We start from the raw sequence: 25,593 nt of genomic DNA on the forward strand, positions 1-25,593 counted from the left end.
CGGGAGAGAGGAGAAACCTGTGAAAATGAGTTGGAGGGGGGAAGATAGATTTCTGCACTTTCTTTTTAACAACAACAACAACAAAAAACAACTCTGGCCCTGCACCTCCCACTGCTACAGTTGGTCCAGAGCCCCCCAAGCAGAGACTTGTTTGGGCTAATGAAGGTCTTTTCCCATCTGGGACATGTGTTCCCTAGAAGAGGAGGCTGTTAATCAGCGAAGTCCAAACACACCAATGAGCGCCGCGGTTTCCGCGTGTGTTTCTGCCGCCCTGCTGCTGGGATTGTAATGGGATTTTCACAGCTGAAGAAGGCAGAGTCTTCTCCGACAGTCCCCCCTGCCTTCCTTCAAGAAAAGGCATTTGTGAATGATTCCACATGACAGCCACATGGGCATGGCTTGAGGTCTAGTAATTGTTTTCACACTAATTTTTACTTGCGAATGCCCCTCCTCCCCCCAGCCAGGCGCGTTTTAAAGACAGATGGCTAGACAGACAGACGAACAGACAGACAAAGAGATCTCCCTGTGTTTCTGTTTTGCAGGCATAAATAAATTTACAAAGAAGCTTCGAAATCCCTACGCCATCGACAATAATGAGCTACTAGACTTCCTCTCCAGGGTACCGTCTGATGTTCAAAAGGTACGTAATGAACGGTCACCACCAACAGGGGGCCCCAACACAGGAGCCTTGCCAGGCCCGGAGCCAGAGGAGCAGGAGGCTGCGTTCCTGTGAGTAACTGAGATAACGATTCAGAAAATCCTCAAAGAGGCCTGGCTTGCAGGGAGGTGGCAAGAAAACCTTTGTCCCAGGCATGAGATGATTGGGGAAAATTATCCTGAAAAAGAGCTGCTTAAGAATGATCTGGAACTCCCACTGTGCGGCTCGAATGCAGTGGTGTTTGTCCCTTTTTTGATTGCTTGCATCCCCCAAAGAGGATAAGATGGGCTCAGTGAGTGGCTGAGTTTGAGGTGCACAACTCTGGGAGGCTGGCTAATTTTTCTGCTCTTCCGGATGGCAGGCATTTTATGGGAAGTAGGGGATAGGAGGATTATTCTCTTTATTCTTGTTTGCTCTGATTATCTCCTAGGCCTCTCTTCTATCTCTTTCCCTCTAAAGATTTAGGGGTGCTTAGGGTAAAGCCCCCACTTACTCTAATTCGCACAGAAGCGGAGACGGTGTGAAATAATTTGAGATCAGTCAGAAGTATTATTCACAGGTAATGGTCACTTAGTCCAGTGGTGTCGCGGTTCTGTGGCTACACAGAGATTAACCAAGGCAACAATACCAGTGAGCCCTATAAAGTGGCCTGATCTGGGTCCCCGCAGATTAGGCTGCTGTTAACCCCAGGGGTGGAGGCAGGCAGCAATTTCTGTGATGGAGAATAGGGATCATCAAATCAATAGACTGGAGACTGTGGCATGAAATAGCATCACGGTGATCAAAGACACAGTTCTTTATTATCTGAGAGAATCCCAAATCAAATACCGATTTTTATCTTTGGGCCACTGTGACGTAATCATTCCCTGGAAGCTCTGGGTGGATTTTGGGGACATGGGCCTGAATGGCCCTAGAGGTTTCTATTTTTTTCTCTTCCTTCCAAATTCTAGAGATTAAAATAGACTCTATGATGCTATAGTCCTTTAATCTTCATTTCGATGCAATGATCTATTAGAATATATTCTATGAATGCGATTTTACCTGTTAACCTTTGCATTATGTGGTTATCAAAGAGTCACCTGGACTTTGGTTGTTTTGCACGGAAGAATGACAAGGGACCTTCACCAAATACTCTGAGGACAGAGGGCTTTTTTTTCATGTATCAGCTTTGGACCACGTGGAGCTCACCTTGGGTGATGGGTCTCCTGAAGTCCTTGGGGACCTTGGCACAAATGCTCAGAGTAGCAGGCACATGTGGTCTGCTATACAATACTGTAACTAAAGCCACGCCACCATCCGCCTATCAGAGCTCGCACACACCCCAGCGGTAGGATTGCAGCATGCCGTCACTCAGGTGGCAGTGTGAGTTCACGCCAGCATCATTGGAGAATGCAAATGGCCATCAAGCCCGCCAAGGACTGTCTGTACACAATGCAGGCACCGGCCCTCAGAGCGGTCATCCAGGTGGAGCTGGCAGGAATACAGAGGAACCTGACAAAGAGCATTCCAGGAAGGTGCATGGCCTGCCAGTGAGATCCTCCGTGCAGAGAGCACTTTCCAATAACACAACAGACAGTCAGCCACTGGGGACTCTCCAAGGGTTCATATTTGTCACAGATGTTTTAGCCATTCCATTGGAAATGAAGTTCATGTTTAAGAGTGATCTGTATAAGGCTGGGGCCAGTGTCCATTCCAACATTATTTTCCTCCCAGGCGAAATACGTGTATATAATTTGCAGACATATTTTCCCCCAGATTTTAGATATTTTTAAATGAATAATTTCTAGTAAGTGGCTGTATCATATACTAAGAGAAACATTCCCAAGAGGCTGTTATTAAGTTTACTCACGGTGGAGAAGGGGCACACACTGAACTGAAATCCTCCAGCAGCGCCCAGAGCAGGTAGACCCCCGTGCATCTCATTAGAAAAATCTGCTTTTAATATTTGGGTTTCAAGAAATGATGCATGACTTCTCAAATCCTTCCTGTAATTAATCCCTCCATGTTCCTGTGTTTAGAAAATGATTCATTACCTTTGAACCTTCCTTCCTTTGCCTGGGTGTGTCCTTGGGGAGCCATTAACACACGCTGCGGTGAGCTAGGGTTACCGAGCCGCCAGCGTCACTTCTGTTTGTTTTCACAGGTGCAGTACGCGGCGCTGAGGCCCTGCAGCAGCCAGAGCCCCCTTCGCAAGAAGCGCAGCGCTCTCTAGGGCGCGCACCGACTGTGGACACCAGTGCCCGATGCTGGGTTTGGGTGATTAGACCAGTGTTATCATTCTTTCGGTGGTACCCGTGGTGTCATTCTGACATGCATGTTGTGTAGCACCCTCTCCGGACTCTTCCCCCTTCCTTCAAGTGCACGGATGCACACATGCAGATGAGCACATGCACACACATGGGTGTCTTACTTGCACAGCGGGTCACCCCAGCAGAAGGAGACAGTCCGGAGACTGTAAAAGACTAAGGCTGCCATGGGTCCGAACGCTCTCCTTGAGAACAGCCAGGAGACTACTTGGATTCTGAGAGCGACTTTGAACTTGTTTTCACACCTCTGGCGGATTCTCAGTAAGATTCATTTATTTTCACTCCCCACCCCCACACTCCTTGCAGATTCCTGTTCACTCAAGTCAGTTTTATTCCCTGATCTAACAAGTCTTTGATAGACACCCTCTGTCCAAGTAAGTATCTTCTCAACAGATTTTTAACTAACAGCCAGAAGTAGCCCACCTATTTGGGAATCATGGAGCTGTGATTAGTAACGACCTATGTGTAACATTTCAGTAAACTCCTCGGTGTTGGGAGCCAGACTGTGCCCAGATCCATTGCTGGCAATGGACGCCCCAAAGGGTGCACTCGTCAAAAAGCAAAGGGTTCCTGAGAGTTATTTGGTTGCCTTAAAGCACCATTCCTTCCAATTTCACCGTTTGCTTATTTCCGAGATAACATGTCAACTAAAGCATCAGAAAGGGGGAGGGAATGAGGGAATGAATTCTGAGGCTTTTTAGAAAGGTAAAGACTATGGAGCAAGGGGCCAGTAAAGGTGGCTGCTTACCTGATTGTCGTAAGCAGTTCAATTGCCCGCATTTTTTGAGCAGAAATGAAAAATACTGTAGCAGTCCAAATTGATCCTAAATAAGCTACCCATAATAAAAATATATTTCAGAGTCTTTTTCCGAGGAAAGTACTGCTTCCTCTGAGAGTGTCTGATTCCTATAGGCCCCGCCATTTCACAGTGATGCTCCCCAAGTTAAAAAAAGTTCCAATTTGGGGCACATATATATACATACATAATATATGAAAATTTCTTTCTTTTCAAATGACATGTAAGTTGTAAAGACTGTATTTTGTTAACACATACTTTGTATGTACATTTCTCTCTCTATGTATATGTATTGTGAAGAAAAGTTGAGGTAAGAAGATCTGATTTAATCATAAGTTTTACTATGTTTTTTTTTCCCCTCCCCTCTCTGGGTTGTAATTTAATAATCTTCAAACAAAATGTTTATGAAAAATGCCAAAGATTCTAAACCTTATCGTCCTGTGTCTGTTTTTCTTCATATTATATCTTCCGGGGTTGCTCTCTGGCTGAGCCAGATTTCTGCATGATTTGATTTACTCCAAGTTAATGAAGCTGGCTGGAAAGAGTCTTGCAGAAATTATAAAAGCTCCAGTAAATCTCTTAGTTGTACATACAATAGATACCCGAGAACCTCTTTTGTTAAACCAGTTACTCAATCTTCTATGTAAACAATGCCTCATTGTCTCACTCCTCAGCTATCATCCAGTGTCTCATAGTCTATCATTTTGTAAAGACCTAAGTCAGACGTTTTTAAACAGACATATGAGATCTGATCAGTCATTTGAATGAAAACTTTCAGCAGCAAAACAACCCCTTATTTATTTAAAAGTGGAACCAATACTTCATTGTTGCTCTTTTTTTTTCCTGTAGAATTTCAAAATGAAATAATTCTCCTGACAAGAAGGCATCATTAGTTAGACTTATTTTCTTCGTAGCCCAACTGAAATCCTCAGCATTAAGTTTAAGCCACAAACAGCCACTGGAGTGCTGGAGCAGGACTGAAGCAACCCTTACTAAGCTATAGATGGAAAATGGGCGTTAATTGATTCAGTACACACTGGACATTAAAACTCAGTGTCAGTTATAGGTGAAATGTGAAAGTTTATGCACATCATCAACTAGATGCTTTAGATAAAATTGTATGGATTGTGGATTCACAGTGTGGTAAAGATATTTTAGCAGGTGAGCTGAAGTTCGGCCAAGCCACACTTCTGAAACCTCACACGCCCATCTCCTGCCCTGCCTTGGATGTCTCAAAGGCATCCGAACCTCAGCAGGGCAGAAACTCAACATTCCCTCTCCCTCCATGTCTCCAGCATTCCCAACCCCATCATCTGCTTCTAGCTCTCTGATTTTCCTTAATGGCGCTGGAATCTTCTGGGCTGGGAGACCCTGGGCATCCCCTTTTCTGTTCCTCGTGCTTCTCTCCCATCTTCCAATGCATAAAATTGGGTGTATTCAATGCTGGCACAGTATCTTACTCATTTCTCTCTTGTCCATTTCCTGTTGCCACCACCCTGGTCAAGGATGGCAATGGTCTGTCTCAACCACATTATCTCATGTTCATCCTCGTTTAGACTGTTCTATTCGCTGGGAATACTTTCTTCTTCGTTTCTGTCTAAATGATGTCTACCTTCCTTCAAAACTTTCACAAGTCTTCTGCCCCATCTAGGCTTTCTTAGTTCCTTGGCTGGATGAGATTCCACCCTTCTCCTTTGCTTCCCCACACCTTATAAATCTTTCTAGCATCTGTCCTATTCTGCCACAGTTCATAGTTACCAGAGGCCTTGACCTTCTCTGTCTTCCACTGGTTAGCCCATCCTATCTGGTATCTAATAGACAGTCTGTAAATACACATATTTAACTGACTAGGTCACAGAGGACTTTTCTTTCTCTACCCTTTCATGTGTGACTCTCAGAACAGGGGGCTGAGCTGGCTAGATGAGCGTGGTCCCTCTAAGGAAATAATTTCTTGATGAAATGCAAAGCTTATATTGTGTGGTACTGTTTATAAGCTCTGGCCATAATATTTGTGGGCTGTCGAACAATTTTTGGTTCTTTTTTTCTTGTCATTTATCCTTGATGGTCTCGCTCAACAAAACAGGCCACATTCCCTGAATAGAGCCAGACATTACACAGATGCTTTGGAGCTGTGGCATGACAGTCTGAAGTTTTAAAAAGAAAATTTCTCCTGCAGGTTGGCAGTTATGCATGTTCATGGAAGAGTCAATTGTAGAATTCCTGATAAGGTGGTAGGGGCCTGGACTTTCAAATGGTGGCACTGGAAGCAGGAAAAAAAATGGAAGTGAAATTGGGAGATGGTTAGGGGGTTAGCGGTGGCCTGACTAGGAGTGACGGAGAGAATAGAGTCAAGGGTGACTCTCAGTCTTCTCATCCCCAGGTCTAGGGAGTTGGCGCTGCCCTTGGCTGAGGGAGAGAATTTCAGGAGCAACCAGGGAGGAACTGCATGAGCCTAGATTTAAAAGGTGTTGAATTTGTGGTGCCTGAGAAGCATTTAATGGGGATGTCAAAGAGGTAAATGGATGTATAGATATGGAACACAGAATGAATACCTACCTGGTGCTTGAGGGAGACACAGTACTCATAGGAAAGGATTGAAGTTACATGTTTGAAGAGTTTTGAGCTCAACACTCAAAGACACATGGATACAGAGGAGTCAGCTAACAGTATAAATAGAACTAGAATGAGAGGAGGAAAAGGAGGAAGCCTGTGCTTTCATAGAATTTAACAATAGTGTTTCCAGACAGCAGGCGTGATCAATAGTGCTAAATTTCACTGACATCACATAAGGTGAGGACAGCATAATGACTTTAATTTCATGACATGGCAATAGGGGGGACCTTGTCAACAAGTCGTTTTAGTGGAGTGGTAAAAATGGAAAGCGGATTTGGATTGAGAAGTGATTGGGTGTCGAAAAACGGAGGCTCTGAATGAAGGTAACTCTTGAGAAGTTCCACTGGAAGGAGAGGGGAGAAGCAGGGCAGTGACTAGGAATGAAAGAAGGTCTATGCCATTGACCTTCTTAGAGTCACTCTATGGGATGATATTAGGAAAAAAATTAGATGTATCATAAACTCCGTGTACACCTATTAGCTACAAAAAATTCCTCATGAGCATGAGACAGAACTAACCATATTTGTTACTTAAAACCATCCACTCATTTTTATAGTATTCATCTAACTTTTATGGCAGCAGAGTGGTTGAAAAATCAAAATAGGATATCCTCTGAAAATGTTATGAATAGTTATGAATTCATATGAATGTTATGAAATGTTATTGATCGATAATTGAATGAAAATTGAAGGGTGATTTCTAAGGAACAGCTTAAAGCTCATGACCTCTTCATATAAGTTTCTTTTTATAAAGCCTGCCTTTTTATTCTGGCATTTTAATATAGTGATTTACATGGGGAAAATGGACAGTCAAGCATAAGAATAGTTAACATTTTATAACACTTATCAAGTGGCAGGTACTTTCTAAGTGTTATAGATGTAATTTAATAATTTAATAATAAAAATATGAAATCAAACAAAACACCAATATTATACAAACTCTGAAAAAAGCTAACACTTTTATACACATTTTATGAGGCCCATATAATCCTCATTTCCAAACCCAACCAGGTGATGCAAGAATGGAAAATTAGTTACCAAAATTCTTAATGAATATAGATGTAAAATTATGAAAGATGTATAAACCTCTACACTGAAAAAATAATGGGAGGAAGGAGATAAGTGAAAGGGATTCATGGGTTAAAATATTCAATAAATTAAGATGTCAATACATGGAATGTAAGCCCAATAGAAATGATAAGTCTGTTTTTGCACAAATGAACCAGCAGATTCTAAAATGTGTATGGAATTACAAGAGTTGGAGAATAGCTAAAGCAGTCTTGCAGATGATTAACATTAGCAGATACCAAGATATATTATAAAACTATTGTAACTAAGATAATATGGTATTAGACAAGAAGTAAAAAAGAGCAGAAGCAGACCCACACATATTTGGTGTAACCTCCGACCTAATTTATGTCCAAGGTAACTTATTTGCAATGTATAAGGAAGAGACCTTTTTGGAAAATGATGCTGGGTGATTTTAGTATCCACGTGGGAAAAAAAATGAATTGACCTGTTCTTTATACCACTCACAAAAATGAGTTCGACATAAATTTGCAGACACAAAAGTGGAGGGCAAAATAAAGATTTCAGAAAATGACATAGAAAGATGTATTCACACTTACATGTTAAACAAAGATTTTTTTTTTAGGCTGGAGACAAGACACTAATCATACAGGGAAAGTATTGATAAATTGGAGATCATTAAAAGTAATCTTTTCTCAAAAAAAGTAAGTGGAAGGATAAGCCACAAAATAAGAGAAGATATGTAATCTCTCTATATAATCTCATAAAGTATTCTTACCTAGAATACATAAAATATTTCTACAGTGAAAACCCAGTAGAAAGATGACTGAAAGTCTTGAATAGGCACTTTACAAAAGAGCCTATCCAAATGGCCAGCAGGTATATAAAAAAGGTGCTCAGCATCATTAGCTATCAGCCAAATGCAGGTTGAATCCCCAAAACAACACTCCTGTACATAGCCTGAATGGCTAAAATAGAAAAGATAGTATCAAGTACTGTCAAAGATATGGGAAAAGTAATTCACATGCCTGTTGGTGGGTGGAAATGTATGTTGGTATGACAACTTTGCAAAACTAGCAGCATCTATTAAAGGCAATCATCTGCATACCTTATAAGCCTTCCCAGCCTGTCACTCTTCGGTGTATAACCAACAGATAATGGGCCTATGTTCAATAAAAGGCATGCCCCAGAATATTGATAGCAGCACTCCTGGTATGATTCTAAAGTAGGAACAGTATATATCCCTCAATATCTGAGTTGATCAATAAGCTGTGACTTGGCAATGGAATACCATACAGAAAAGAAATGAGAAAACTAATGTTATATGCCACAACATGGATAGATCTCACAAACAATGTTAAGCACATGAACTAAGACACAAGCACAGAAAAATTCAATGCGTGATTTCATTTATGTAAAATTGAAAAGCAGGCAAAATATAATCTACAGTGTTAGAAGTCACTGTAGATTAGGAGGCTGGGGGCCTAGACTGAGATCATGAATGGGCTCCTGGAATGACGTTAATTTTCCAGTGTTTTGGTTTGGACTGTGGTTAACATGAGCTTGTCCACTTTGTGAAATTCATTGAGCTGTAAACTTATGCCTTGTGTAATTTTCTGCGTGTTTACTATAGAAAAAAAAGAAAAGAAAAACTATGAAACATGACAGTTTTATCCCTAATTTAGAATAAAGAAACTGAGGCCAATCACTGTTAAGGTTTTAAACATGAAAAATGAGAACTGATTCAAATAAACATTTTAAATTGTGTAAGAGCTAGGAGTCATTTTCAACAATAAACCCCAAAGAGATGGTTCCTCTATAATCTTATTGCATGTGAAACTCAGTTTTATTTTAGCACATATCCATCATCGGTTTTTAAAAACTTTGTTACCAGGAATACTAAAAATGACTTCCCCTAACTGATCACCTATGATAGCATTAAAAAGGCTTATACGCCGTCTGAACAGGTGAAGAACAGAAGAAAGGCACTTAGAACAGGAAGACAAATGGCTTTTTAGAAGAGGAGGAAGAAACATGTGGCACATGGGAACACAAACAACTTTTAGGGAAAATAGATCAGTCCTTAGGAGACCAGAGATGTGATAGCTGTATGTCAATCCCCCTTCCTGTGCAGTGTCTTATCATCATCTCAGGTGTTAAGAGTCAATCTTCCCAGGTTGCTCTTTGGGAGGGGATTCAAAACAATTGAGTTCCTTTGGGGGGCTCTGCTTTTATTCAGCTAAAGAAGTACAAAGGAAAAAAATCCTTTATTTGTTGATTCTCCAGTGCTTTCAGCTCAAAAAATAATTTTGTACCACAGCAGCATATTCTGGGTGCCCCCCTCAATATGCAGATATGTGTTTAGGTATATACACACCTATTCCAAAATTTTTCTGAAGTTACATGTGCCTCTAAAAATTGTCCCATAGACTCCAATTAAAATCCAAAGAACTTGTGTTTTCAGGCAAAACATTCAAAGTTTACCTCTCGCTGCATTTGAACCCTTGGGGCGAAGAGCATGTTTTTACGGAGCCCCGTGTCAGTAGTCTGCTCTGCCAGGATTCAACTCATTTATGATTTAATCCAGCTTTTCTCTTGGAAATATTTTATTAGGCCCATCTTTGGAGCTGAGAAATCCTGAGATTTCCATTTGTTTTTCTGTTCCTTTAATTCATTATGGTAATACATACAAGCCTCTCTTCTGCATGTGTTTTCATTATTAGATGAAAACAAGTGGTTGGAAAAGTAAAAACACATGAAACCATTTAACTGCATAACAAATAGCTAGCATGATTGATTTAGTATGCATCTCCTGGATTATGATCTGGTAGTGGAATTGTGATCTACATAGTGATAAATGCTTGTCTTAAATTTGTTTTTATTTGTGTGTGTGTGTACCTCCGAAAGGCCTGAACAAGCTGAAAAGATCCAGCCAACAACAACAAAGATAATAGGGACAAGTGGAACATTCCTTGCACAGTAAATGGAGACAGCAGATTGATTTTTCCCCCCTAATTGAAGCATGAATTGCCTACATTTTATGTGTTCTGCATGTTGGGCTGAGCCCGGGTAGAAACAGGAGATTGATGAGAATCTGATGGAACAACTAGGAGACAGAGTCTCTGACTTTGAGGAAGGGTCAGGCAGAAGGGAACAGGGGACAGATTCTCCACTTGTGTGGTCACAATTCTGTGCAGAGCTGAGTTTACTAGGGGGAAGAAATGCAGGGCACGTGTTGTCTTCAACTCTGAAAGTGCTGCACTTGACTGTGTATTGTCGCCCTCAGATACAGAAACTTTAGCTCCAGGGAATTTAGAAGTGCTATGTATACCTAGCCTATGATTCCGACTAGAGAAAAAGCCCCTCATGGTATAAGAAGAATATTATTGTCTGTACCTTAGATAGATAGATAGTTTCATTTAAACATTACCTGAAATATTTGTGCTGCGTATTCTCTCTTCCAAATCATTAATAAAGATGCTACAACAAGACAGCACATGCCCTGATCCCTTCCACCTACTTAACCAGACAGACACCTCTCTAACTAGACCTCGTAGTTTTAATCATTATCACTGTCTTAAAAAATATGAGTGGTTTTCAACCTACCAGTCTGTTTTTTTCTTTCCAGCAAATTAAGGTTGGATCTTGGTGAGACCCTGATGAATCTTGTACTACTTATTTTATTTAAATAGCAAACAGATCTTAGAATTATTGCCAGAAAACCACCCTCTACTCTCTATTTTCAAGTGCAAGCTTTATAGTTTGTAGCAGTGTATTTGCTTATAACACAGTGGGTCCAGAGACAATCAATCATACCAGTAGGTACCATTTATTGATGGGCATTTATATTCCAGGCACTTTGAAATCACAGTTTTTAGTCCATTACAAAGATATTTTGCATTAATTAACAGGATCTGTCTAGGCTCAAGGTTTTGACCTGTGCTCCAGTCCTTGATTTTACACGAACCACTTAAAAAGAGTCATGATTGGGGGTCTGGCAGTGGGGGGGGGGCGAATACTCTAGGGTCTCAGCAGTTTTAGAACTATTGATTCTTAAATGATGAGACTTGCTCCTGATAGTCCTTTTCCTTGCTCCTTGTAAATGGGTAGTTGGTCAAGTGGCCCATTTCTGTTGAGTATTCATGTTAGCTGCTCCTGTCAAAGATTTCCAAATGAGTAGTGTCTCGTTCATTCTAACAATTAATGCCCCCTTTTCTCCTAACCTTAGTTTTTAGCCTAGATTTTGATTATTCATAGTCCTTTGGGAGTAGACATGAATGCAATTTACAGGTGATCCTAAAACTTCCCATTAAGTTTTAAACTTCGGAGTGTCAAACTTCTCTCCCAATGTCCAGCCAATTTTTAACATTTCTACTTTATTTGATCTTTGTTTTACCCACTTCCTCTATTTTATAGCTGTCCATTCTCTAGTTCAGAGGCAACAGACATTTTACATGTCCTAAAATAGGCCTTATTCACAAGGGAGAAAACTCAGAGGACTGATTGAGCCCCAATTTGGACCATGCTGAAATAAAAGCCAGTTCTGCTTTTTCCATCTGTTGTTCATTAGCATTTGATTATTACTGGCATGGAGTTGGGTGAGCTCAATGACCTAGAGCCAGAAAGACAGAGGTTCAAGTTCAAGATTTGGTACTATGGTACTAAATTCCTGTATGTCTTTCGTCAACATATTTCTTGGAGCCTCCGTGTCTTCATTTCTAAAATAAGAATAATAGATCTTCATTTCTATGGTTCTGCTCCTGATCTAGCTTAGCAACAGGGGAGTGGGAGGAGAAGGGGGGAGAAGGTACAGAAAATAAGTAGCATGGATGGTAGGTAGAAAATAGATAGGGGAGGGCAAGAATAGTATGGGAAATATAGAATCTAAAGAACTTGAGACACATGGTCATAAACTAAAGGGGGGAATGGTAGGGGTGAGGGGGTGCAGGGTGGAGGGGAATGAAGGGGGGAATAGAACAACTGTAATGGCATAATCAATAAAATAAAAAATTTTAAAAAAGGTAAAAAAAAAAGAATAATAGAACCCCAATTGTGGGTGTTTTGCAAACATTTTTCCATATTATGATTTCTGTCTTATGATGTGTCAATGGTGTATTTTAATAAAAATGAGCTTTAAATTTAATGCAGTGTAATTTATTACTTTTTCTATTGCATGTGCTGTTTGTATCTTGCTTAAGAAATTTTGGTCTAAAGTCATAAAGACATTCTCGTTTGCATCTAAAAGCATTACTTGGTTCCCCCATGTACGGTTTGCTTTCTCTGGTTTCAGTTATCTGCCATCAAATAAGGCCTGAAAATATTAAATGGAAAGTTGCAGAAATAAGCCATTCAATAAACACTGTATAACTTTTTTTTTAAAGTCATCACCCAAGCACATGCTTATTGATTTTAGAGGGAAAGGGAGGAAGAAAGAGAAATATCTGTCGGCTGCCTCCCACATTCGCCCCTACCAGGGGCCCAGGTCGTGACCTTTTAGACCTTTTGATTTACTCCAACCAACTGAGCCACACCAGCCAGGGCACAAATGTATACATTTTAATGTGCGCCCCTCGGCAGCGTCAGGAAGTTCCGTGTGAGAACTCTCGCGTGACGAAATCTCGCGTGAAGACACCTCCTTAAAGGGAATACGTGTTCTGCGCCGCCCTCCGCGGGAGGCTGCGTGGTCCACGTTTGCCTGCGTTTCCAGAGCCTTCCAGAGTCCCGGCGGTTGTGGCGTACAAACCTTCTCCGTTAGCTACTCAGAGGCTGTCCCGGTGGTTGTTGGACAAATGGTCACTGTAAGCAGTGCTTGTGGTCGAGCGACCCTTATTTTACTTAATAATGGCCTTAAAAGCACGAGAGTAGGGAGGCTGGCCATGTAGCGAGGCCCCAGAGAAGCTGGAAAGTGCTCGTTAGGAAGGTTTGCCAAACACGCCGTCCTTCACATGATTTCAGCTCAACTTGGAGGCTGTTCTATCACCTCAAATTCACAAGAACGGTGAGTACAGGAAAACAAGGTGTTTAGTGAGTCGGCCCATTCACATACATTTTATTTCAGCATACCGTTACAATTGTTCTATTGTATTGTTAGTTATGGTTGTTTATCTCTCGCTGTGCTGAATTTATAAATTAAACTTTGTCGTAGGTGTGTGTGTATAGGAAAATGTAGTATGCATAGGGTTCGGTACTGCCCATGGTTTCGGGCATCCACTGGGCGTCTGGGGACATGTACCATGAGGACGAGGGGGGGGGGGAACCACTGTATGGTGTTACATTCACACTTAAGTCTAAAAACCCAGAAATGAGTTGGCCGTACTGTGTGAAATAAGGCTCATCATATCTATTTTTTCAAATGGCTATCCAATGGACATTGTGTTACTCATTTTTACATAAAATTATTTTCCCAGAAATTTTAGGGTAGAGACCTGGGTCAGGATAGCTTCATAGCAATAGTTGTTGCAAAGTGATTTAAACCATGTCCTTGCATTTCCCAGTTCTTCGCCCTTTTCTCGTCTCTTCCACAGCTGTCTAAACCTTTTCTTTAATATTCCTGTCCCGCTCAATTGTGTTTCCATTCCTGGCCGTTCTTTAACTTACTAGGGGGTTTTGGTTTGTTGGTTTTGAGATTCGAGGGTTCCCAGTGCCCAAGGAGCTCCAGCTGCCTCAGACCTCAAAGTTGGCGTGTGCAGAAGCCCTTTCTTTTCTGGTTCAGCTGCTGTCCTCACGTTGCCTGCCGTAGGCCTCCAGGTAGCTACTGGGCATTTGCAGGTTCTTTTAATCTCAGGCTCATTAGATGCCCCTGCTGGTAACATGTCAGTATTGAAACTATCAACAGTTTGTGCTTCCCCATTTATATTTGGGTACATGCTGAGGTCAGATCAGGTGGTTTGGGGGATGTGTTGTATATGTTTTGGTTATGCTACCATAGTTTCTCTGCTTATCTTTATGAACGTATTCAGGAAGACTATATTATATATAAAATTATATATTAATATATGTGCATAACAAATTATATATTATGTATTGGTATGTGTGAATATATATATGCATATATATGTGAATATATATACATATTATATATGTATCTATATGCCTGGTAATGGTAGTGGATGAAAAGGGACTCTAGCCTGTATCAATGAACTCCAACAAGGTCAATACTATTTTATTTCTACTATTCTATGGTCTGTTTATAACTAGTTGTATCTAATGTAACAAACTTCCCCTTCTGACATGTTTTATAATGATATACAATTTTAATAGTCTTGTGTAAGTGTATAATTTGTAAATAAATAAGACTATAATTATTTGGAGCTATTCAAAATGCTTTGCTCAGTATTCATAGATTTTTTAAAATGTAAAAATCTAGTAACTTAATGTGCATTAAATTATGTAACATCAGGATGTATGAATACTTATATGAAAGAAAATAAGAACCTTAGAAAACAAAAATTTAGTTTCATCTTATTTGTAACAGTCGGTTATAATGTGAGGGAAGTCGATGAAAATACATGAAATAATAAACAACTGTCTTCATATTGTGGATTCCGATTCTGTAGCTATCCAAATTTTATATGCAACAGAAAGTACAAATTACTGAAGTTTCATGTCATATTAGCTGCCTTGAAAAAAGAACTATTTAGAGAGAAACATTTGATGGATATTAGCAAAACACTACACACCAGACTGTTTTTCTCCCTTCACTATCAGCTAAAAGTATAATAAAGAGAAGTACAGTGAGGATGTCTGGAGGTACAGTCTTCTGAAATCATTAAAAACTAATAGAGTCAAATGGAAAAAGGAGAAGGCATTAAGAAGTACAAATTAATAGCTACAAAATTGTCATGGGGATGTTCTATGTAGCATGGTCAATAATATTGTAATAACCTGGCGTGATGTCAGATGGGCTGCAGATTTATCAGGGCGATCCCTTCATAAGCCGTATGAATGTCTAATCACTGTGTTGTGCACCTGAAACTCACATAACTTGTCAGCTCTAATTGAAAAATACAGAAATTATTTAAAAAATGAAAACGTTAAAGGAAAAAGGTTAGATTGATTGGCAGAAATATTCAGTGAGGTCTAATTTTGATGCAGTCTCCTCTTTAGGAGAATGTCTTATTGGTTCCCATTGCCAGTTTCGCAGGGGGCACACTTCTGCCTTTTTTCCTTAGAGAATTCTTTCATCCATGTTTATTTTCAAAGAAGAAGTTCTTACACCTGTATGGGTTGTACTCACACTTTCACATGTGGGTGCATATACACACATGAACACATTCCTAATTTATTCAGAGCATCAATGAAAAATAGTACGTGGAAAAAAACACATCCTTTTCATAATGAGATGATGTCCTATTAAAGCTGATGTGTGACATGGGGTGATACAGAGAACACTAAGATCAGAATCAGGACATCTCGGTTCCTGACCTGAATCTGCCCTTTTAGGAACTTTAATGTAGATCATTATCAGTAGTAATGCTGGAAACAGTGGGGTAGAGAGTCATGGGCGTTTATTTATCTCAAGGGTATAAATAAATAAGTTTCCCATCACTGAAACTCTATTGTGGAGCCTCCAAATCAACTAGTTAGTGGTCAGCTCCAGAGATGAAGGAGGGGAAGGGATAATCCTACTGCAAATTAGAGAAGAAAATGCTTTTCTATAGTGGGGACAAGCTAGGAGGCTCGTCTCAGTTGAATAAAAGCCAGGCTCCAAAACGCGAATTCTTTATGTCATCACTACTATTAATTGTTGAGACATTGAATGCAAAATTGCAATATATTCTAATTCAGTTTCTCTACTAAAATAATAGGATGATAAATTTAGTAGTAGAGTCTTAAACACTGTCACAGTGAAAAATATTTGCATTTTTTTAACATCTTGACATTGGATTACTCCATTTTACTCTGTAACAATATTCTGTAATGACATTCTGTAATAATATTTAGTGAAAGTGAATGATGAAACACCACTAGATATACTTTGGTATTATATTTCCCCAAATCTTAGTTTTTAATGAGCCATGTTATACTTGTCTCCTATCATTTCAGAGAAGCCACAAGTTGATAATTATAATTACTTAAATCTTTTTGAACAAGCTGTTAGAAATAGAGGCTTTAAACAACAAAAAAAATCAAGTCCTTTAAATTGATTAGTTTGGAGAACTCTTTGGATTTGGGCCATGATTGGATTGAAGTAACTGATCATCATAATAGTGTACTTAAATTTTAACCATTAAGTTGTATTACTTTTAACTCACTAGGAAATGATTTTGTCAGAACTAGAAACCATAAAGCTAGAAATTGTATAACAGAATGGCCAATTAAGCTGGGAGTTGCAGAGGCAGATTTGAGTCTTAGCTCAAACCTAAAAACAGCAACTGAAGGCATTTATTTTCTTTCTGGATGTTTTCTATTAATATCAGCTGCGTAGAACTGGGTCTGCTAAAGAGACGTTAGGTGTGCACATTTGGGAATGCACATATGCTTTTCAGCAAACAGACAACAGGTCAGGCTAATGAGAAGCGTTCGCCTGAGGAATTCATCTCCTTTTAAACAGGTTTGTCATATTGACAGGAAGGACCATGCTAGTCATCACTGGCGCAAAGGTGAGCCCTGGTGGTGCCCACCAGCTTTGCATTTCAATTCTCCGTGAATAAAAGTTCTGTTGGCACCTACTCCCTCCACCACCTATTATCCTGCAGGACATAAATGTAGCTAGGTTCAGTTTTGTGGAGAATTGTTTAATGCTTGACCAAGAGAAAAGGTACTTTTCTAGCTGTGTAAACTTCAGAGGTTAATCTCAATCTGTTTTGGTTTTCTGGTTTGTCAGATGGGGATTTTTGTGTGGATAAAATCTAGCAATTTCATGTACTTAAAAAGAGACGAGAGAACCAATGAGAGGGAGGGAGGAAGGGAAGGAGGAAAGGACCAAAGTTGGGGCGGGGGCGGGGGGAGGTGGGGAGAGATGGGGGGAGGGCAGGCAGGCAGTCAGAGAAAGGCCAAATGTTAAAGCACTTTGGAAAAGTGCAACATATTGTTACCATTATTGGAAGTGATACATTTTTTGTCCTAATTTTGGATAGTCTACGGGGGTTTAATATATAGATTTCTTTACTGTGAAGTAAATCCAGGTTATATAAGTGTTTTCTTTTCCTTTATTCCTTTCAACCACCTGCCTCTATTCTGTTACTCTTCATCCGCATTTCAGCTCCTCTGCATTTAAGAGCCCACCACACTCATCTGCCTCCCACCACTCCCGCGTACTGGGGTATGAGGTCCTAACTCTCCTGGGTCACGGCTCTGTGTTTCAGGGCCACGGGCCCCCTCTTTCCCGATTTTCTCTCTTATGCTGCAAGTACCTCTAGGAACACCTTTGTAAGGAAGAATATGTAGCAAGTGAACTATTTGAGCTCTTTACTGTCTGAAAATGTGTGTATTTAGCACTCACCCTTGCCTGCAGTTCAAACGTCACAGTTCAAGTGCTAGTTTCACAAGTGTCCCCTTTGGAATTCCGAAAGAATTGCATCTCATGGCTGACAGATGGTTGGTTGCCAAGCTAATTCTGCTTTATCAGCAACAATTTTCCCTTTCTCATTTAACTTTTTAAAGAAATTTTCTCCATCTTTCTTGAAATTTCATGAGAATTTCTCTAGGTCTATGTCATTTTTCAGTTCATTCGTGTTGGTTCTCAAGCGGACATAAACTCTTTCAAACTAAACCTTGTCCAATTCAGGCCTAGAAAAATTATCTATATTTTATCCAGTAGTTCCTCCTCCTATTTTTTTCTTTCACAGGGTTGCGTATAGACAGAAGTAAGGTATCTTTGAATAATCATTTATCTCTCTTTTTTCATATTTTCTCTTTTGCTCTGTATTCTGGAAAACCTTATTGCTTTTCTTCTTCAATCTTTTACTAAGGATGTAATTTGACCAGTAACATTCTTGAATTTCTTAGTTGTTTTCTATAGCAGTCTATTATTTTTTGTATCCTCTCAAATCTGAAGATAATAGAGTGTTCCCTTTCTTTCTTTTTATCTTTTAAGTTTTTAATCTATTTTCGTGGACATGTTACACATGAGAAAACTGAGACAGAGCTGGCTAACAAAATTGTTCCAAGTCACACAAGTAGTAAGAAAAAGAGCCAAACTCTGAATCCAACTTCTCTGGCTTTGGAGCCTGTGCCCTTGACCGGTACACATTCTTCCTCAGCTCTCTTCTGAGAGTTCAGTGATGTTCTCTGAAGAAGAGACCTCCCAGTTTATGGACTGAGACTTGACTGGTTGTGTCTTTTTATAAACTGCCTGTCATCTCCCTCTTCTCAGCCCATCTTTTCACTCATGCCCTTCTTAGACCCTGCCAGTGCCAAGCTGAGCCTTCTTAGGATTGCCAAGGACAAAGGAGCACCCTTGTCTATGCCATGGGTATGGATGACTCTGCACCGGTGTCGCTCCCTTTTGGCATTAACTCTCCCCCGGGACTATGATGTTCCATCTGTCCACACACTTCTCCATAGCCTCTGTCTGGGATGTCTCTTCTGCACTCTCTTAACTCTTGTGGATTTACTCTTTGTTTTGTTTTGTTTGGTTTGGTTTGGTGCTGTGCTTTCACTGATTAGCTTCTCATGCCAGAAGAGTCATTCCACCATGTTCAGTTGACCAGATTTTATGGCACCAAATTAAACAACATTTTTGGCCCTTACGTACATATTTATCAGCTCAAATGTTATACAACAACCTGTGGCAGTGAACACAGTGAACACTGTGGTATAATCTTCCTAACCTAGTAGACAGCTCTGATTAATCCAGCTTAGTCTCATGATAAAGATGGGAATGGATGGTATTGTTTTCCATATGCCTAGACTAAAATATGTGCCTTGACATATATATAATAGCCTATTTATAATAACACATCGGAAGACTCTTGAAATTTTATTCTGAAAGGGTCTTGTTGTGAAAAATGTATTCAATTTCCACTAGTTCCTTTAGATAATTTTAAAATAGTGATTATAATGGTAAGCATTGAATGAGTCTTGAGGGTCTGAGAAAAGAGAAATTCTCTGCCTTTTAAAGCCTCATGAGTTTGTGGAAAAGCTTAATTCTAGGTCTATTTCTCAGATCTGAGAAACAGGTTCTACTAATATAACAAAAATTATTATCTTAAAATTTAAACTGTCTTCATGAAGTCTGTTCTTAGACATTTCAAGTCACTGAATGCTACTTTTTTCCTATGAGAAAAGTACCCATGGAATTTTAGCTGGAAACTTTACAGAAAGTCAATGCCACCTCTTTGCATTTATCACTGCCAGTCTCCTCTGCATATTTTCTTTGGTATTCGCCATGCATTGTTAACGGTGATTGTCATGTAATTAAATCACTGCTCATCACAAGAGTCTGTTTTTATGCTGAGATAAGCATCAGAAGTGTGCTGCAGGACTCCAGATCAATAAAGATGTTCCCAGTAGGATTACAAAGAGGCTGGGGTTGAGCAGGGCACCAGAATTAATTAGGAATGATTTCTCTTTTTCTTTCTCCTTTCAATATATTTTTAATTGTTTTTCCATTTTCAATGGGCTCTACCTCCCTTTTTTTTTTTTTTAAAATTCTACCTGGCGCTCAGACACCTCTGTCCAGAGATTTGCAGGAATTGAGCTCTTAAACTCTCCCTTTGTTTCAGTCATATCCCCAAGCTGCAAGTTAGTTTATTCTCAGTGAGCATAGAGCTTCTTCATTTTTCAAGAAACTTCGCTGCTAGAGGTGGCCATCCAATTTCAGAAAGCTATTTGAACCTTAAAACCCAAGCTCTGAACTGTAGATGGGTTTCTCGTTGTAGTTGGCATGTTCTTGATAAAATGTAATATCCAGTTCCTGGGAATATCAGTGAACTCTAAAATGAAACAAAATTCAAATCAAACGTGAATTTAAAAGAAGTGAAACTTCTTGGTCTTCAGTGCACTGTGTGTGACATCCTCCTGGGAAGTGAGTGACGTGTAACAGAAGTAGGAACACAAGGACTCCATTTCTCCAGTGCAGACCTTGTATTCTAAGTAAGAGGTGTGTCCCTGAGCAGATGGGGATGCTCTTACAATAAGAGCACCAGTATTTCTACCTTCAAGCATTATTAAAGTCCCTGGCAGCAGAAAGGGAGGTAAGGAATTAGTGAAGCAGCAGTTGTATGTAGGTGAGAGTGTTGGTAGGGAGAGGAAGGTCTCTTCAAAGAGTGAAAGGTGTTGGGAGTATTTCCAGAAACTGAGCAACAGATTTCATATAGAGGAGGAAAGAAAAAAAAAAAACTGAATATTCCGAAACAGGAAAGAGAATGTGATCTATTCATGGTGATCCAAAATGAGCTCATGGTGAGATTCCACTATCAGCCACACACGGCCACAGCTGGGCTTTAACAGAGCAATCGTGGGAAGGGATGGTGACTTTGATGCTTCCTGCACGCACTAGTCTTCAACAATTAAGTCATGAATTCATTCTTTCTATCAACACACTCTTGCTGAGGGCCTACTCTTCTAGATATATGGCATTTAAAGGGCCTATCATACCCCTCTCTTCTCCCTGAGTTTAGAAATAGCCAACGGATAAATGCAGGTATCAACAAATGGAAATGAAAATCTGTATTTATTATTGTTGGTGGACAATGAGGACAAGCGGGCTTCGATTTAATACTGAAACCCAGAATTAAATAGAATTGCCCAGCCAGACACAGAGAGTGTTGGATTCCAGAGCCCCCTCCACCTCTCTACCTATTGCCCCACATAGGAGCATAGTCTGCTGCTGTGTAGACCTGAGCAGAAAGGAGCAAAGCAGAACCCCACTTTCTATGGACAGGAGGGTTCCAAAAAGAAGGAGCAAATGGGCCTGAGTGGCCTCTTCCCTGGGAAGGTGTTGATGGGGCACTGGGGGAGGGCAGGAGTGTTACTCTAGCATAGCTCTCTGCATGGCATTGTCTTGAGTAGTGGCCTAGGGCAAGGGACTCTTCCTCTGAGAAGCAGCTCTATGGGCTAGGAGGGAGATTCCTGCCAGGCAGAAACTGGGTATGGTTCCACCATGCCTTCAAGGAACTTACCATTCAGTATGGGAAATAGAGCAACACACAAACAATAATATGTGTAAGCAACTTTCTCTTCTGTCAAGGTGAGCATGATGGACTGCTTAGGAAGTAGCTGGGCCCAACTTAGTTTTCCAGTCCTATATAGCAGTGCTTTTCTCAGAAACATGGACAATTCCACTCAGACGCAGTGCTGTTCAGTCCTAAATATATACACTTGCCTTGATCTGGAATAGCTTTTTTTCCCCCTTTCTCTCCCCATGGCAACCATTCATTTTTCATTGCTTTTTCCATACTGCACTTCTTTGAGGAACATTTTTCAATCCCCACAACCCTGCACACCCTTTCCTGCTTTTGGCAATGTGTACCACTCTGTTCCTTTCTGATGGCATGCTTATAATATCCTATGTTGTATTGTAAGCGTTCTTCCACTCATCCCATTCCTTCTTGAATCGTGGTGTCCTCCTCTCTGAATCTCTCCTAACATCTACTTCTGAGGCTTTTCAGGTGGACATACCATAGTGGTGTTCAAGGAAGAGCAAGTACTTTTAAATAGGGAAATTGAAAAAAAAAATCCACTACTTCACCATCTCACCCACTGCTGACAGTCAGTGTTAAATTCTGGGTATTAAGTGACTGTGACACCCTGTTTGGAACCGAGTCCAGGAGAAAGCAGTGGCGAGAAGATGGTCCCAGGTCTCCTCTCCTCTATGACAGGCAGGCCTTACTCACTCACCTTTCTCTGTGTGTGCTCGGATGCCCCCACAGGGGAGGAGGCATAGAACATACAGCCAGAGTGACTTCTCTCAACCCTCCCCATCTCTCCGTGCAGGACTGCAACCGCCATTTACCATTTGAAGGTATTTGCATCTAGGAGGTGGCAGGTCTGTTGTCAAAGGGAATTCAGGTTTTGTGTAGAGTTCCATGGGAATACAGAATTTCATCGTTTGCTCTCTGCCGTTGTCTTCACGTCATCCCTTTGTAGGCTCAATTTTCCCTGCACTTTGTATTTTTCATAAAACAAAACATTTTCCCTTCCAAGTAGAGGCTCCCGGTGACCTTCACGCTGTTTATTGCATCTCTGGCTGAATTAAACCTTCACGCTGCGCCGTGGGACTTCTAAAGGACACAGGCCTCAAACCTGCCAACCTGTCAATTTAGTGGGGAGAAAAAATAGAAGTTGGCGCACCTCTCACATGCTTCAGATGGTTTTTGTAACCACACTGTTCACTAAGAAACCCACTCTTGCAGAGTTTAGATCAGCTGGCCCTCTCCCCTCCCCACCTTAGACCTTTCCAAGGCTTGCTCTTGTCTCTCGAGATGGAATTGCTGCTTCTCGTCCTGCAAGCAACTTTCTCTCCGAGGACCGTGATATAATGTCAAAAGCAAGCCACTCCAACCCCGCAAGTCCCCGGTAGTGGTTTGGGAGGTGACTTTCTGTAATGAGGTCTCGCTGCCACATGGGCCCTAAAGAAAATTATGGAGTAAGCCCTTGGAAACTCCCCCACTCCTTATCTGACTCCCCACACAGGCAATCAGTTTATTGGTTTTGTTTATTTATAATGATGTGTGGTTTTTAATTTTTTTTTAGATTTATTGGTTTTTAGAGGGGAGGGAGGGAGAAGGAGAGGGAAAGAAACATCAATGTGTGGTTGCCTCTCGCAACCCAGGCATGTGCCCTGACTGGGAACCGAACCAGCAAGCCTTTCATTCACAGGCCAGAGCTCAAATCCACTGAGCTGCACCAGCTTAGGGCTGGTTTTTAAATTTTGTGGAATTGAAAAATGCCCTCTTGAGTTCTTTCTTCTGCTTGTGAGGTGTTCTCCTCTATCCAGCATAGGCAAATATTACACCCAGGACCGGAGTCTTCTTTAGGTTTCATATACAGGCGTGGAAGAGAGCTGCTAGATTTTTTTTATCTCCGCCTGCTGGGTTGGAAGGAGCTACTGGCAGCTACCTTGTCTGCCAAGTGGACTAAATCAGCCTGCGGAATAAAACCCAATAGAGACAATAACTGTGAGATGTAAGCTCTCGGATCCACCTGGAGCTGAAGCGGGAACCGTTCCCAGACACCCTAGTTAACGGAGGCAGTAGTTTCCCTTCCTGAATAATTTACGTTGTGTTGAGATTCTGTCAGTACCACATGAGTCTTGACTAATGCTCATGATAATGCAAAAATGCTCATTACGTGTGAGACTGAGCATTAATTCATGTTTGCTGGATATTTCTGTTTCTTTCCTAATTGTTTTTTTCATGCTCTTTGCCCACGTTTGACAGTTTTCTTTTTGTTGCGTAATCATGTTTTATATAGCTGAGAGTATTCATTTCTTTTCTGTCATATATTCAGCAAATATTTTGCTCCAAATTGTCATGTTTTTGACTTTATTAGGTTTTCTTGGCAAACGCATGCTTTTCTTATGTGTTCTGCCTTTGACACTATGCTTAACAAAGCCCTCCCTAGTTCAAGATTACTTTTTTTCAATTCAGCATACAAAATAAAATTAAAAAATCAATAGCATTTTTCTCTTTAAAAAGATTTTATCTATTAATTTTTAAAGAGAGGGGAAAAGAAGGAGACAGAGAAGGAGAAATATTAGTCTGTGGTTGTCTCTCATGCACCTTGTACTGGGAATCTGGCCCACAAGCCAGGCATGTGCCCTGACTGGGAATCGAACTGGCGACCCTTAGGTTCACAGCCCAATCCACTGAGCTACAGCAGCCAGGACCAATAGCATTTTCTTATACTGTGAATAACCATTCCCCCCCAAAAAAACCCCAAGAACAAAGTAAGATGCCTTTTTCCAAAAGCAGCAGAAGCTACAAAGTGACTAGGGTTTAGAGTGTCCAAGACTGACATGTGTGGAGACCATACTAGAAGAATTAAAGGACATAATACTATATTTGGTTACATAAAGGGATATACTATATTCTTGGGTGGAACAACTTGATAGTGAACTTAATATTACTCAATATTCTCGGGGAGGGGTCACAAAATGGCAGGCATTTTCTAGAGGTCTTCTCGTGTATTAGCATTTCAACCACGCACTAACACTAAGTAGTAATATTATCTATGGCATTGGAGTGGGTGCTTGCTGGGCTTGGAAAGTGTAAAGTCTGAGACATGGAATGATGAGAAGAAAGTCAAGAAGATGGAGCATGTTTTACAGACCCATGGGTGATAGCCCTGAACTGAGCACTTTTATCAGGTGTTTGCCCCTGAGGTCCAAAAGCAAAGAAAAAAACGGAAGTAAAAGAAAATAATAGCCTAAACCCACATTACCTTCTACTACTTTTAATGTGTTATTTTTATCTGGTGTAAATCGTGAGAAAGCATTGACCTTATTCAGTTTTCTCTCCTCCCCTTAAAAAATTTTAGCTAATTGCCTGAATATATTTTATGGGTAATCCCTTCTTTCTTAATATTTCAAAATGCCAAGTGTATTTTATAATAATAGATGGATCTGTTTCTGCTTTTTGTCATTCTGTTCTTTTCTTACACCAGTGACAAACTTTAAAATATATTAGCTTCATATAGTCTTTTGACTTTCCATCAATCAGTCACCAAATCTCATTAATTCTACTTCTGAATATTTGTGAAATTCTTTCAATTTCCATTGCCAATGCCCTCACCCTGGTTAATTACACCACCATCTTTCCACCGGAATACTGCATTTTCCACTGTTTAGTCTCCCTGTGTGCATTCTTAATCTATTCCAAACCATTCTCCATAAAGTAGAAAAAAAAATAAACTTCTTAAGCCATTGATTTTATTATGTCACTCCCCTGCTCAGAACCCTTAGGAACATTTTCACTGTGCTCAAATAAAATCCATTTAAAAAATCTATTCCCTTTTTCATGGTCTGCATGCGGTCCCCACTTCTCTCTCCATGTCATCCTCTGTCAGGAGTTTCATTTCTTGTCCACACTGAACTCCTTTGGTTTCCTGACTGTGCCAAGATCTTCCCATTGCTGGGCATTTCAACTTGTTGTTCTTCTACTGGGAACTCTCTTCCTCTTTCCATCTTTGAGCAGGTTCAATGTCACTGACATAAAAACCAACATTTATGGCTTTGGGTGTGTTTCATGGCAGGCCAGTGGCACCATCTGTGTGTCAATCAGAGTGAGGTCCTCTAATTTGAGCAGA

The 25,593-nt window shown here is 40.5% G+C and overlaps 1 protein-coding gene across 5 annotated transcripts in view; it reads left to right on the top strand.

Moving 5' to 3' along the window:
- The window catches only part of MCTP2 (multiple C2 and transmembrane domain containing 2), a 137,584-nt gene extending 132,752 nt beyond the window's left edge, over positions 1-4,832 (top strand). For all 5 annotated transcript variants that reach the window (XM_053658865.1, XM_053658867.1, XM_037145086.2 and 2 more), the window contains 2 exons: positions 543-640; positions 2,802-4,832. In XM_053658865.1, coding sequence (XP_053514840.1) covers positions 543-640; positions 2,802-2,870 — 167 coding nt within the window. In that variant the 3' untranslated portion in view covers positions 2,871-4,832. The remainder of the gene's footprint in view (positions 1-542; positions 641-2,801) is intronic.
- The last annotated feature ends 20,761 nt before the right edge of the window (positions 4,833-25,593 follow it).

Source organism: Artibeus jamaicensis, unplaced genomic scaffold (assembly GCF_021234435.1).
Source record: "Artibeus jamaicensis isolate MK-2021 breed Jamaican fruit bat unplaced genomic scaffold, CSHL_Jam_final scaffold_612, whole genome shotgun sequence".
Lineage (NCBI taxonomy): Eukaryota > Metazoa > Chordata > Mammalia > Chiroptera > Phyllostomidae > Artibeus > Artibeus jamaicensis.